The sequence below is a fragment of the Platichthys flesus genome, chromosome 2 (assembly GCF_949316205.1).
Source record: "Platichthys flesus chromosome 2, fPlaFle2.1, whole genome shotgun sequence".
NCBI classification, from domain to species: Eukaryota; Metazoa; Chordata; class Actinopteri; order Pleuronectiformes; family Pleuronectidae; genus Platichthys; species Platichthys flesus.
In genome coordinates this window covers 22,817,968-22,833,519 of record NC_084946.1, presented here as the reverse complement: position 1 = coordinate 22,833,519, position 15,552 = coordinate 22,817,968, and the positions used below count along the sequence as shown (strand labels likewise).

Below are 15,552 nucleotides of genomic sequence, written 5' to 3'. Positions count from 1 at the left end.
ACCTATTTGCCCGATGCACCCAATTTATCTTCTTCTTTGGTCTACGTTATTAGGCAAATGTTGGAAGGGATTGTCGGGGTTTCATTTAAACTCTCCTGACACGTTAACACGCGTTTTATTCTGAAGGTCTCGAGCAGAAGCAGCAGCGTGCGAGTGAGCTCTTGATCCTCTCCGGTGTCAGTGGGAGGATCCTGCTGCTCTGCCCCGGTTTCCAGCCTCTCTGGGAAATTAGCGAATACTGCAGCAAGAAGTGAGTGAGTGAGTGTGTGCAGCGTGGATGTGTGTGTGGCACAACCAAGAAGAAGGAGCGAGCTGGGACTAATATTCATATAAAAACACCTCATCTGGCTGCTGACAGGTAAATGTCACACACACACACACACACACACAGACACACACACACTGCTGCAGTTGGACTCTGATCTGAGACTAATTGCAGATCACTTACTTGGCTCTCAGAGAAACAAGGTGGTGGCTTCTCCTCGTCTGTTTTCCTGCTCATCGTTGTAGTTCCCCCTCTGATGTGGGACGAGGTGCAAACCAGTGTGCTTTCCCAGTTGCCAGGGTGTGTTTGTGTTCAACAGTTGATTTCTCGCCGAGCAGCAGATCGGATCCTGTCGCCGGGAACCGTCTGTGCAACTGCTGCGACCTCAATAAGCAACTCCTCATGGCAAAGCTCTTAATGAGCCACTTCTATTCCTGGGGACTCTTCATTTCCTCGCTATTAACACTCCCGTGTCTCTGGATTTAATGCAAACAGTCATTGACAAGCACAACACAAACATGTGGAGGAGGACATCTGAGTCACTGGAGGTGTTAAAGCATTAAGTTGGTTGAAGAAATATGTGGATTGAAGTATTAATTCTGGGCTTTTAATGTAAAGGTGTCATTCTTAACTTAAGATTCACCAAAAAAATAATAATATGTGGAAACAATGTAAAACATTTAATACAGCAAATCCAGGAAGAACTGCACAAAATAAATGTTTATTACTTTCTGACACTTTAAAGACTGAAATAGTAATCGAAATGTACAAAACCGATGTTATTTTTGTACTTAAAATATGTTTAAAATACGCTTTATCAGGATGTTATAATTAACAGTTAGTCTTTTTTTATATAAAAGCCCAACACATGAGTGAAACGCTCATCACAGTTTCCAGAGGTGAGATTTCTGTCTTGGTTGTAATTTATGAGGTTTTTAATGTGTTTAGAATTTCAAGTTAGTGAAAGAAAACAGAGAAAAGCTGCTATTTATTCAACTGGACCCACTTAATATTTGGAATTATTCTAAATGGACGAATTGGTTGCAATATTGATAACTAATTCATTGATTTTTGGAGATATATATGCCCCAAAACTAAATGCTCCATTTTTAAAATGCTCTTTGCACTAAACTGAATTACATTTGGTTTAGTTTAGCAGAAAGTAAGCAGGAAGCTTGGTTACTTCCAGAGGACAAGTTGTGGTTTCATGTGAAGTTGCGTGTCATACCATTCCTGGGAGCAGTGACTTCCTGGAGCCTCGTCATGATTGTGAGGTCATCTGAAAGTGAGCGGAGGCTTCTTAATAAATCTTGATCCATAGAAGTAGGAATGAGACCAATCTTCTCTCCTAACTGATTCCAGACAGCAAGCAAAATGCTGAACTATTCCTTTTAACAGCAAAACACCATTTTATAATATTTCATATTCTGTTTAAAATCTGATCTACTTGTCCTCCTGAGGCTTTACTACAAACATCACCCCTGCTTTGATTGCATGGGCTGATTCACTGTTGGGACATTGGAGCTGTTTTGTTTTGGGTGTACCAGAGAAGCCATGACTCAGTGAGTCTGAGGAGCTGCTGTGTTTGTAACAAACCGCCCAAAGGACGTGAGGAGCTGACCTGATCTGCTGTGTTTATTTCTCTGCTGTTGTGTAAGAGAGCTCAGCAGTAACGTTTCAATTCAATGCTCCCGAGCCCACAGCGTGTCACTGGTACCCAGGAGCTGCTACATGCCACTCATTCATGCTGGACGGGCCCCAAGCTTTCTTATGAGATTAGTTTTTTTTGAAGCGGTGCCCGACTGAGTGACGTCGCACCTTGCTCCTGTCACATTTAGTCCGATAAGATGTTTTTACATTGGGATTAAGGACGTGGAGGAGCCAGTGTCGCAGGCTGTCTGCTCTGTCTCACACACACACACACAGACACACACAGACACACACACACAGCCTCTGCCAGTTTCTGAACCTTGGCCCATTTCTCAGACACACGCACACTGTCGGTTCCCAGGGCTGAGCAATGATGTCTTCAGATGACTTGGTTGGTGTGACTCTAAAAATGCACAGATAATGATAATAACAATAACAACTTAGTTTCTATGGCACAATTCAAAAGAGCCGTAACAAAGTGCTTCCCAAAGACGATACACAAATGAATACAATGTCACTTTAAAACAAAGACAGTAAATTATATTCTACTAAATCAAAATCTGAAAAATGATGATAAAACCAAATGATGATAAAACCAGATGATAATCATAAATATCTTCTGGTTCCAGATTCCCTCTCATGGAAATTGGCAGTTTGTTTACCCTGCTGTGACTGTAAAGTGAAAATCGATTTTCCCCCTCGTGTGTTTCTTGGGTTAAGGTGATTTTTGGCAGCATGAACTTTGGCTCATTTCTCAGACAGAAAACAACAAAAACAACAACAGAGTCTGTTACCTTGTGTTTAACCTAAGAAAGGATTTTGGATGGGAGGGGGGGGGGGGGGAACACCAGCCTTATTAGAAATGACTTGTGGTTGCGGTGCCAACGTTGCCAGAGGGCATTCTGAAGCCAGTAAAACAAAAAAACACGTCTCTGCAGAATATGAAAGTAATTTTTATTCTCTTGTTAAACCAAGAATCGTTCTGCGGGGGTTCAGGCCGGACTTGTAATTCCTCTGCAAATGTTTCTCTGCACACGCCTTGTTTATATTGCTCTGGAAGACTAATCTGCAGCCAGAGTTGAACTGAACAGGTCCTTTTAAAGCTCCTGTGTGTGTATATAGAGTTATAGTGTCGTGCAGTGTGTGTTTACATCAGGGAGAGAGGTGCGGCCCAGTGAAGCCTGTTTGACGAGCAACACAATCCTACTTGGGCTGGTTTCCCGTCACGTTCCTGCTTATTATCAGAGCAAGGAATTCATCATCATTATCATGTGAGACGCAGCACGCCTCCTGTCGGCCGGACGCTTGACGCTCGTCCAGCTGTGTTGTCGATATTAAACCGGTGCGAGGATTGAAAGGCAGCGCCACCTCACTGGTTGGGGGTCACGCTCCGCTCGCCGCTCACTCCGCTCAGCTCGTTGCGTAACTCCCGTTGGCCCCTAAGCCTCAGGAAACCTCCTCAGAGAGAGAAAGAGAGGTGGCATGTTCATTAACCCGGGGCATTGCTCGAATAGTTGTGGGAAGTAATGGTGCTTTGCTTCACTGTGTACTTTAAAGGCCCTTTTGTGTTGTGTTTGGATCCGGTTTTATTGTGTGTTTTCCAGTGTCAGAGTGAGTTCACGTTACACACTCTCATTTCCTGCAGAGGCTTCCTGAGGTTCTCCATCTGCGTCTGATAGTGAGCAGCGTTACACAAAATCTACTGGACGGAATACCACGTAAACTTGTTGGAAGGATGCGGTAAGAGTCAGGGAAGAACTCGGTATTAACCCTGAATCTGGTGAATTGAAATGTGGTTTCATAAGTGGACTGTCGGGCCTTGTCGGAGGTTTGTTCTTTCCGAGTGCCATTCTAGTTCTGTCATGAAAACCTCCCAACATAGTAAAAAGCAGCTGCATGTTGCAGTTTCTTTGATCACAGCTTTGATGTCTTGAAATTACCTGTTGAGTCGGGCAACAGCTGAAAATACCAAAGTTTTAAATTGTGATAAAATGGATAAAACAATGATTACTAGAGCGACTGGAGATGTCCTGATACCATTTTTCTCTTCCTCACTCAAAGAGCCTGTGCGTTGAACATGCAACTGCTGAACCTGAGGGTCGTTCACTGTCACAGGACTGAACGAGTTAATATCCCCTATTGAAGTGATTCAGATGTATCCCTCTATCAATCCATGGCAGAACTGAACATTATCTGAAAAAAATCGGAGATGTTTAAGTTGGGAGCGCTAGTAATCCAAGAGAAGCAGAAGACCACAAAACAGCGGGTGAAGGTTTACACCCTGGAGTTGTTTCAAGGTGACGACTTGATAACTTGCGGTTTAATCTGGAGGAAACTAACTTTAAGGTGTCACGTGTCATGTGTCATGTCATCGTTACTCTTCAAGACCTGGAAACATGAGCAGTGTTGGAGGTTTTTTTTTTTTTTTTTTTTTGCTGCTGTAGTCGAATGACCCCGAGCCGAAAAGGTTGAAACGACTACTACGAAATTGCTGGCTGCAGACGAGTGGTTCCCATTCGAGCGTTTGGATTGACACAGACTGGGGCCAGGCTTTGATCTGAATGTGCAGCTGAAATCAGGACGAACAGGTTTCTATTGGGACGGCGACAGCAGTAGAAATCATTAGATGCTGGCAGCTGCTGGAACTTCCTGCTCCTCAGCTGGTGCTGCCATCAGCGCCCGGATTGGGCATCAGTCGAGTGTTCGGCTTCGCAGCTTGTTTGTGACGCACAATTTCCTTTTTGTCAAGATGGTTTGTCCCCGCCACCGAGGACACGCTATGACGGTGCCGTGCAGAGACGGGGACTGTGTGCCTGTGCGTGTTAGCATGTGCTGCGTTGCCTCTGGCAGTCCTCTTCCCTGCGTCCCGGCTCTGCTGAGGCCTGTCCAAACAGGGCTGCAGCCAAAATGGCTCCTCCCAAGCTTCTCAGAACAGGAAGTGGATTGTTTTGTTTCACAGGGTGAGCCTCTGAGGCGGCGGCGCTGCTGTCTCCCACTTGTTTGGCGTTGAGCCCATCGTCTGGTTCGGGCCAATATCTGGTCCACTTCTCTGCGAGACACAAGATGAAGACAGTCACTAACAAACCCATTTAATTCAGCCGCCGTGCAGTAAACTGTTCTGAGTTATAAGGAGAGTCGTTCCTCGTATTTTGTTAACCTTAAAAACATTAAAATCCTCGATGAGCTAGTCAGTCCTCTTCGTCTGTTAAGGGAAATGAAATGGACGATCCGCCTCCATCTGGTCCCGGGTCACTCGTGGGCCTCCCCCAATGTCAGACCTATCTTTGAGTCTACGCTTGTTGGGGAGACCTTGGTAATGGTGTTGTCCATCTCAGGGTGGACTAAGGGAAATGCGGTTCTGGTCCATTCTGAGGATGTGACCAAGCCATTTGCCAGCGTCTGATCATTGGCACCACAAATCGTATAAATTCCTATGAAGGGGAGGTTTATACATTGGTTCAAATGTTAGTGCAAGTGTCAGATATTTTTGTTCTGATCAAAGGATTTATCATCATTATTGATATCTACATACTGCGCAGTGATGTGAAAATGAGCCGTTGAATAACATACGGAAGCATCAGTGAGATGAGTACATTTTGAATGGAGGCAGCTCGACTCCAGTGATTTGCTGCAGTGTCCTACATTCAGTCTCAGGTCTTTGGCACCACTCGCCTCCTCCTCTGCAGCTGGAACACACAACATGGCACCAGGAGGAGTGGGCCTTTGGGTGAAAGGCAGGAAATGTAATTAAAAACCATGATCACATGTCAATAAAACGGTCAAACACACCAACACACCCAAAGTTTCCAGTATGGCTACTGGTTATGCCAAGACGCAATACACATGGAAACACAGCCGGGTAATAATTTCCTCTTTAGCTTTCGACTCTCAAGGCTCTTTCCTGGCGTCCTTTGCTCCCTTTGCGACTCAACCCATTTACTAATGTTATCTTTATATTATACGTTTCACTTTTAATGGATACTTTAAAATGTTAAATGGAGCTGCAACAATTCATTTAACTTTCTATTTATGAATTGATGGGAGTATTTGACTGGAGAAATGTGAGCACAGATCTCTGGTATTTGCTGGTTTCCTGCTTAACGCTGAATATTTTGGAGCTTTGGACCGAACAAGATGCTTGAGGACAAACTTCAGGCTCTTAGAAACTAGAACGGACATTTTCCCTTCCCTTTAGCAAGACGTGGCCACTTTCCAGTCTTTATAGTGAGCGGATTGGAAAGCTTCATGTCAGCCACACGGAAATCAGACAAGGAATCAACCGTCTCATCCAACTATTGAAAAGAAAGGGAATAAATCTATTTGCCAAAACTATTATTGAATTGTCAAATGGCAAGTATTCATCTGCCCTGAATAGATAAAAATATTTTTAGAATTCATCTAGAGATATCTACTCCTCTGCTCTGGCACCAAGTCATTTATAGTTTTACCAGTAACTCAAGACCCTTTTCATGATGAATTCGGTGTTTTGATGCTTCTCACTGAAAAGACGCGTTCATCCTGTCAGAGGTTAAATTGGTTGAGGGACCAGACTCAGCTCTGTGTTTTGCCCACAGCTCTAAAAGAGGATTTCCCTCTGAGAGGTGTGTTCCCTGGTGAAGAGGATTGTTGTCAGGACTAACTCTTAGAAAGTGGATGAGGAGAGCAGCCAAATGACTGAAGGCACAGCTGCTCCCAGCCAGCAGGGCTCCAGCTTCATCCATCAGCAGCGCCGCTATCTCCTCCCCACCCAGTCTGCTCCAGCTGAAGCACTCCTCCTCCACTCTGGAGCCGTTTTCAGACGGGAACTTTGGAGAATGTCTGGAAATTGGGTCCGGACATTTACCGCAGATTGTCTTTCACATATGAAGAAAGCGGCAGGACCAACATCACCTGGAATATTTGACATATCCCCAAAAAGCTCTCAGATCTTGTTTCCATTCCAGGTTGATGTCTTGCCGCCGGGAATCTTCTGGATATTTTCCTACTTTATTCTCACACTGGCTCATTTGGACATTTTCTAGATATTTTACCGGAGGCAGGTGGGGGGGCTTGCAGGAAAAGTTTTGGAAAGTGTCTGGAGCGACTCACTCAGACAGTTGTGCTCTCACGTACAAGCCCTTCTGCAAATATCTGGACCTCAGTGCATGTTTGGGAGATGCTTGGGGTTGATGCAGACACATTTCTTCAGTTTGTCATATTTTTGCGCAGTTTTGAAATTTAAACTTAGTCTGTATTTATGTTATTTTGTTGGGAAATTCTTCTTCTTTTTTTTACTGTGTAAACCTCATATATGCCTGAACACGGAAACAACATATGGGCCGGCAGGCTGAGCTCTTGTTCCTTTAAGTGAAAACATAATTTCGAGATAATTACAATATTATGCTGCTGCCGAAGTTTTCCTGAAGAGAACAGAATGCAGAGCAGAGAAGTAGAGTATCACTGTCTGCCTGAGGACACCAGCAGCTCCTCCACCATCTGCTCTGACTGGGTGGAGAAGGAGCCTGATAGGAGCGCATTCCTTCGTGTCCCAGCTTGTCACAACACCCCTCCCCTCTTCCTCCTCTCCCTCACTCCCCTATCTTCCTCCTCCTCCTCCTCCTCTCGCCCGGCCTGCAGAGCTCGTAGTCTCCGGGTGTGTGACGATGTGCAGATCCTCTCCCACAGGTGCAACGTGATGCAGGACTGTCAGACAGAGATGTCAGAGCCTTCTGCTTCGGGGCCCACGCAGCACGAGCACAGAAACGTTTGTGTGCGACGGCCTCTTCTTGATTTGTCTCGTGTTCCTGCAAAGTCTACAAATAATTTAAATATCTTGTAGAGGGGAAACACACACCGGTGCCAAAGTGAGATTGTGTTGTCTGGCCCACATTTGTCTCGCAGCATGACAGATGAAATCTCCCTCGACTGCAAAAAAAAATGTTTCTTTTCCTTCTGTGTCTCTCGTCCGATCATTTTGACACTCAGCAGTCTTCCTTTGGTTTGAATGTGTGATAACCACTCTTCTTGTTTCCCCGACAGAGATGGCAGCCATTCGGAAGAAGCTGGTGATCGTCGGGGACGGAGCTTGTGGAAAGACATGTCTCCTGATTGTTTTCAGTAAGGACCAGTTTCCTGAAGTCTACGTCCCCACAGTGTTTGAGAACTACATCGCTGATATCGAGGTCGATGGAAAGCAGGTTTGTAAATCTGACTCTGAAGAAAGATTAGAAGTCAGTTCGGAAAGTCCCTTTGTTTGATGACAATCTGTAATTGATAATGATTCCTGAGAAGTTATCAAGCTTTTATGACTAAGAATTTTAATTGAAGCTTGATATTTGAACAGTTTAACCACTAACTTTAATATAAATATTACAACTATGTAGAACTTGAATTAAGAAACAATTCATTATTTGTTCTATATAAAATGCAAATGTAAATACACATATTTTTTATTAATACTTTATTAACTTTTTTATAGCGGCAACAATAAACAATTGCACACTAATAACTATTAAGTCTTTCAAATTTGAACTGTGCTCGATTGTGTGTCCACTGTGCACAATGTTTATGTTTGAGGTAGATCAAGTTTGTTATATAATAAATGGGGACTGATTTTCGGACCCGGCCTTGAAGACCGACTCCTCAGAGTGTGTGGCGTCTTGAATTTGAGTCACGGGGATTTTCCAGCGAGGGTCGAGTCCCAGTCGCAGTGGGTCTGTTATGTCGGGGGGGTTTTGTTCTCCTGAGCCGACCACCGCTGCAGGATCACCACTTGGCCAAAAACAGGAAATGACTTGACTTCCCAGCTTCCTGTTCAGACAGAGAACAGGGATGTCTCCTGGCAATCGCCCTCCTGCCCTCACCCCCCCCCCCCCCTCCTCCTCCTCCTCCTCCTCCTCCCCTTGTCCGATTACTGTTTCTCATTTCCTGTCCTGGTCACACTTGGACAGGGGGCGGCAGGGAGGGGTTAACTGGGTTGTTCTGGACAGGAAATATAAACTTAGAGTTTCAAGATGGACATCGTTCTAGGAGGGGATCAATTTGGGAAAGATATGACCGTAGGCTTCTTTAGCCCCCCCCCCCCTCCATGTCTCTAGAGGACCTCTGTCATAGGAAACAGGCCCTTATACAACCGCTGGATTAGATTTGTGATCCCAGCCCCTAAATTTAAGTTTTTACCCCCTTGAGGGTATAAACATTCTCTCACCCTCAGTGGATTGGGCAAGTTCTAAAAATAGCTTGTCCCCCCCCCCCCCCCATCCTCTCTTTCTGTTCTTCCCCACAAACTCTGCGGCGTTACACCGAGTCCAGCGGGAACCCAACTGCTCCGGTTGCTCATCTCGTCTCACCAGCGCGCCGCTGCCACCTCCCACCCTACTGCCTCTGCACACGTCTATTTTGGGCCCCGTTGACGGATGCCTGTGCTCTCTGTGGGCAGAGCAGAATCCATTGTCATGCAGTCGCTCCGGCGCCTTCGAAACTCTGTGAAAAGTTTTCTCCCCCTGAAAACAGTGAGTCAGCTCAGGAGCAGCAGAGTGGAGAGAAGACTGGCAGCTAACGTCTGCCCAGGGACAGAAGGTTCCCGGATTGATGCTCGCTAATCTCCCACTTTCCCTAATTGAATTAATCAGCGGTGTAATGGGATGAGGCCCGCTCCCCGAGTTCATTTCCACGGCGCTGACAACACAACAGATGTGTGGAGCTCTGATAAGGTCGGAGCCGCTGCGGTGACGAGAAGTGAATATCTGTACGCTGACGTCCTCGTGCACGGCCACAGCGGCCTCAGTGTAATGCACAAATCACCAGCTATGATCAAAATCCCTGGTATGCATGTGTGGCTGGAGCAGACAAATGTCCCATGGTTAGGTATTCCAAATATTTCCTCACTTTGGCCTTTTGGGAAATCCGCTGCTCTGAGGCTCGTACGTCTTGTTCCAAATAGTTCCGGCTGTTGTTGGAGAAGAAAGAAAGAACTTGCTCACTAATGATGTTTTGACTGGTTAAATGTTTGTGCATGGATCCGGAACGGTGAGCAACATTTCAATCAAGTCCGGTTTGACAGCTCATTTTGAATTTTAGCCCTTAAGACAGGATCCTACTACGAGGCTGTCAATAAAATGACACAGATGAAGGAATCATGGAGATAATAAGCAGTAGAAGGAAGAGAAATCCCCAAAACACTAGATATGTGCATCACGTGTGTACATGTTACACAGATGTAAGTTTTTCGCTGCATTTCACTTTTGGTTTCTCCTTTTTGTCGGGACGCAGGTGGAGCTGGCGTTGTGGGACACTGCCGGCCAAGAGGACTACGACAGGTTGAGGCCTCTCTCGTACCCCGACACAGACGTGATCCTCATGTGCTTCTCCATCGACAGCCCTGACAGCTTAGGTAATCACCTGCTCACCTGCAGAATCCTCATTTTGAAATGTTTTATTTGTATAACCTTTACTTAAACCAGGGCATCATCTCGAAAAACAACCAGAGCCAGAGAAATGCAACTGTGGTTATGCAGAACGCATGGTTATTTGAACTTTTCCTGTTGTGATGATTATTTGCACGGTTTTATTTAAAATTTTACTTTTTATGGCCAATGTATGATATTAGGAATTGTTTTTCAAATTAGATTTGATTCCTGGAAAAAACTTTACGACCCCATCGAGGCTCCCGACCCTTCATTTAAACAACTAAATGAAAATAAACCTAAGATGTGATCAGCAGTATGAGAAACTTATTGTAAGATTCATATATCCTGGCTGTCGTGTTCTTCACAGCAACAGGGCGACCCGTCTCAGCTCAGCAAGCTGTTTGTTAAAAGCCTTAATGGCCTTGATGGGAGCTGGGATTAGTGCAGCTAAAACATCTTTGCCCGGAGCCGTCTGCAGAGCAATCCATCACGAGAAGTGTTCTGCTCGGTGACTCTGCCCTTTTTATAGTTTCTCTCCCGAGCATCTGGGCTCACTTCTCTCCCTCCCTCTCTCTCTCCGGGGACAGAAAACATCCCGGAGAAGTGGACGCCTGAGGTGAAGCACTTCTGTCCCAACGTGCCCATCATCCTGGTGGGGAACAAGAAGGACCTGAGGAACGACGAGCACACGCGGAGAGAGCTGGCCAAGATGAAGCAGGTACAGCCGTCTCTCCCTGAAGGTCAATGAGCTGTAGATGGAGCTAAACGGGGACACGTGGGCACCTGTTGGACGCCGGAGAAAATGTGCTGCGTAGAAACATGTCATGGTGGTTCAGCTTGTGAGTCTGAATTATTAATGCTCATACTCACGACCTTTGAGTCTGAGTCTGCGGGTGTTCAGCTGAGGTGAAGGTCTCTTTGTTAAAGCAGCGGGGCAGACCTTCATGGTTAAATCGTTTCAACTGTGTTTTGTCAAATTTAAAGGGATACTTCACCCATTTACGTAATTTACAAAACAGCCTCCATTCCTGAATTGCAGATAAAGAATCAAAAAGTGAGACATGTCTGGCTTTTTGTGATTCCTGAATTTGTTTTGATTGTTAAAATATTGGTCCAAATAAATAGAAAAGGGAAAATAATATTCCATTATATCCTCGTTAAGTTTTGCAAATACCCCGGAAATAATAGATCCGTCATTTTGGAGAGTTTATTAACACGGCACAATGTTTCATTAAGCAATACATCTACTGAAATAGTTGAGTTGTCCCATTAATATTACAGCGTAATCTGCCCGGAATGAGAGGATGTATTTAGAAAGTTGTTTCTTTTTATGTTGCTGCCTTATGATTGAAATAATTGTATTCCCTCATGAATCTCGGTACCTCAAAAAGCAAAAAGTGAAATATTTGAAACTTGAAGCTGAATCAATTGTCTTTTATTTATTTAGTACAAAATTGTCAATCTAGAGGGATTTTCAGCATTTTTACACTTTTAAGGTGGAAAGAAAATAAACAAAAATCTGTTTAATGAGAACTTGAGGAAAGAGTCACTGGAGGAGGGATCTCTGTTCTAGAACAATGCTAAAATTAAAAAAATAACAATAGTAAAATGACAATATAGAATTGCAGGCGTCAATTAAAAATATTTAATCAGCGAAGGTTTACAACAGCGTGTCCAAATTAGTTTTAAGTCTAAATCAAAAGAAGAAGTGAAATGAGATATCAGCTTTTATCAAATATATGATATTTGTGTCTCTTTTAAAAATCTGTTTCTGGTGTGTCAGTTACACCACAATGACGACACCATGTGTGTTCAGTGTGTCACACAACGACACATCGTGCCACTGAGGCCTTTTCTCTGTCTGTCTCCGGCTCTTTCAGACGCCACTGTCAGCTTTTTTCTTTCTGTAGAAATCAGGAGACAAAGAGCAGCGTGTCATCAGTTCAAGTGTTTCAGATTTACATGCTCACACACACACACACACACACACACACACACACACACACACACAGACACTGTTGGCTCCGCATGTCTAAGCCATGATGTTGCTGGTCGTGTTCAAGTTTCATGAAATTTGATTGATCGATTAATGATTTAATGCATCATACATTCCTTCTGAAAACCAGTAGCTAATGAGAGAATCAGTTAATAAAACAGAGGGGAATAGAACGAAGTTACACAAAAACATGTGTGTTCTAAGAAGAGATTTATTTAATAAGTATAAAACAGCGTAAAATTAGAATACTCAAGTTAAATTCAAGAATGTCAATAATGCGATTAGGAACTTAACTTAAACTACAAATCTAAAACTATTCTTCAAACAAATTGAGACCAAATCTTCCTTCAGGCCAAAAAACAAATTCCTCTCACATCTAATACCCCCCCAGTCCCTAACAGTGTGTGTGGTCTCACCCTGCAGGAGCCAGTGAAGTCGGATGAAGGCAGAGACATGGCCGGCAGGATCAGTGCCTTCGGTTACCTGGAGTGCTCCGCCAAGACCAAGGACGGCGTGCGGGAGGTGTTCGAGATGGCCACCAGGGCGGCGCTGCAGGTCCGCAAGCGCAAGAAGAGAGGCGGCTGCTCCCTGCTGTGAGCAGTTCACAGAAACAACCGGCCAATCGGAAAAGAGCAAAAAAAAAAAAAACACACGAAAAAGAACTGACCTTTTACCAAATGGCATCTTTGTACTGTATTTCGCTTTTCACGATAAGACGCAGGCAGATGAACCCAATGAAAACGCCCCTTATACAGGAAACAGACGTCTGTCTATATTACAGCCATCGTTAGAAATTGATGTTTAAAGTTCCTATCTGTCTATACACATAGAAGGTTTCCTACTTGTTTCTTTTCTTTGCATTTGTAATGTAACGCGGCCGTGATAGATGCACATACTTGTCTGCAACATTGTTCTTCACAAAACTTTTGTCAGCTTGTAAAAAAAACCTCTTCATGAATAACGTCTTGTCCTGTTTGCACCAGCTCAGTTTGTCATGGCAGCAGCCGGGATGGAGAACGAACGTTGATTTCTTTTGAGCTCGTGCCTTTTCTTTCTTTTTTTTGAAGTTCGTACACCACCATCGATTTCTCGTGTTTGTAAGCCAGCGAACATTTCAGCTGAGGGCCCCTTCACGCACACTCGCTCATTTTCAAAGCCGGAACTAAGTTTCAGCTTCGTCTGTGAATCGTCAAGCACAGTAAAATGGTTGCTTCACTCAATTTGTTTTGTCTCAAGCATTCCCCTCAACATGTTCCCAGTCCGCTCACATCCAAGATAAGACGGCAGCTGTCTAAACAACGTGATAAATGGTTGACCAAAGTCGTGAGCATCCCGCTTCCCCCTGATTGTTTAGTGGTCCTAGATGGAGGGATGAGAACCGGCCAATCGGGACGCGAGCCAACATGACTCAACTATGCACAATGGCTGCTTCGGAGCGACGGGGGAGACGACACAGCTGAAACAGGACTCGCACGAAGGCCACGCTCCGATGAAACCTCCCTTGTTTGTTCATTGAGAGTGACGGCACTACAATGCACACGAGCCTGTCACACCCGCTCCGTGTGTGTGTGTTTGTGTGGGTGTGTGTCGAATGGGTTTGCCAAGTCATGGAAGTGTCTCGTTGTGCGTTTGGACATTCCCCAGTCAGGCGACATTCTTCACATGTCTCGGAGGAGCTCGGTTGCGTTTTGAGGAGTTTCTGTTTTCACCCCTCATGGTGCCTTCTCTGCTCTGGTGTGCCTTTCGGTCGTCCTCTCCCAGGGCAGGTAGACCAGCTGCACTACCGGGTCGACCTCTGTGACCTGTTTCACAAAGCTCAGACCTTTGAACCACTCAGATAAGAGCAGAGGGTGTCGTCAGATTTTGCCGCAATCAAAGCTCTTACGGCATAAATATTCAGATTTCACCTCTGAATGCAGTCTCATCTGTGATCATGACAGATTCGGACAATTTACATGTTTCACCGACATCCCCAGAAAACAATGCGTCTGCAGCCACTCCGGTTTTTCATGTTTCGGAGATGGTCACCGCTGCCAAGAAGTTTGTTATTGTGTATTACTCGACTATTGTTCGATTGTGAAGGCCCATCGACTGCCCTCAGAAACAGACTCTTCAGTCCGCCCCTGTTGCTCTTTCATGTTCTCTTCTTGTCCCTTGGCTGTATGTCGCTGTCGGTTTAGTGAGAAGGTGGAGAAATGTTGGTGTGTGTGTGTGTGTGTGTGTGTGTCAAAAACGGTATCTCTTTGATGTAGCATGAAACGTCCATATAACGCCAGGATGGGCCCCAAACACACCAGCTGGCAATGTATGTGCTATGATGTAAAATACAGCTTCATACCCTCTACTGGCCACAAGCACATAAGCTTCAACTGATTGTTTTTCATGGCTGAGCCGAGATGTAATGTGATTACATTTTCTTTTTGATGAAGAAGAGAGGGGGCATTGGTTAAAATCGCACACAAGCACCATAATAATGTTACCTCAGATCTTTAGAGGGTGGATGCTATATTTTAACTCATTGCATCATTGCGGTCAACAAATAGCACAAGATTCAGAAGATTTTTTATCAGCGAGGCTTCGAGTAATGTGCGTTTCTAGTCGTGGCATGACGTTCCCGGGTGTCGACAAGATGAATGCCAAGGAACTCTGCAGATTTAGAGGTCGATTGACTTCCACAGCTCAACACAGAAGAGGAGCAGAGGGTTGAACATGGTGTCAGGCATACCACAAGGCGGCATGTGCTATACTGCTGTGTGTATCTGTGCAGATTATGTTACGCCGCTATATCAAAAGTTGTTCTAACAATGTTGTTGCATGCATGAGTAAAAAGATGGGTCTTTATAGTGGCCACACACACACACACACACACACACACACACACACACACACACACACACACACACACACACACACACACACTTGCTGAAGCAGCACCGTCTTTTGGAACAGCTTCTGCTCAGTGTCGTAACTTTTCTCTTTCTTTCTCTGGAGGTATTCGAAACGATGAAAGGATCCAGACTTTTAGCTCATTGTCATAATGCTTTGCAAACAAAAAAAGTGTTGTCGTGGATGTTTGAGCTGAAGTGAACATGAACATTGTTAATAAACTATTTTTGAGACGAGAGCGACTCGCCACGCCTGGTCGGCTCTTTGTGGAGGACTGAGACGTCCCGTTTGGTTTCGTCTAACCCTGAACAGGAATTGCTCGTGTGCAGCAATTATTTGTTCCAGCTGATCGAAACTTGCTGCACTTT

General features: G+C 44.8%; 1 protein-coding gene across 1 annotated transcript; it reads left to right on the top strand.

The window, feature by feature from the left end:
* Positions 1 to 204: 204 nt before the first annotated feature.
* On the top strand, positions 205 to 15,422 carry LOC133969848 (rho-related GTP-binding protein RhoA-D-like). Its single transcript, XM_062406553.1, has 5 exons — positions 205 to 358; positions 7,934 to 8,091; positions 10,166 to 10,286; positions 10,890 to 11,020; positions 12,722 to 15,422. The coding sequence occupies exons 2-5, from the start codon at positions 7,936 to 7,938 to the stop codon at positions 12,893 to 12,895; spliced, it is 582 nt and encodes a 193-aa protein (XP_062262537.1). The 5' UTR covers positions 205 to 358; positions 7,934 to 7,935; the 3' UTR covers positions 12,896 to 15,422.
* The last annotated feature ends 130 nt before the right edge of the window (positions 15,423 to 15,552 follow it).

Excerpts from the sequence above, each read along its gene's own strand:
- LOC133969848 (XM_062406553.1), top strand. The coding sequence starts at position 7,936 with ATGGCAGCCATTCGGAAGAAGCTGGTGATCGTCGGGGACGGAGCTTGT. Across the intron at positions 10,287-10,889 it reads CGACAGCCCTGACAGCTTAG|AAAACATCCCGGAGAAGTGG; the intron begins GTAATCACCTGC and ends CTCCGGGGACAG. Across the intron at positions 11,021-12,721 it reads AGCTGGCCAAGATGAAGCAG|GAGCCAGTGAAGTCGGATGA; the intron begins GTACAGCCGTCT and ends CTCACCCTGCAG.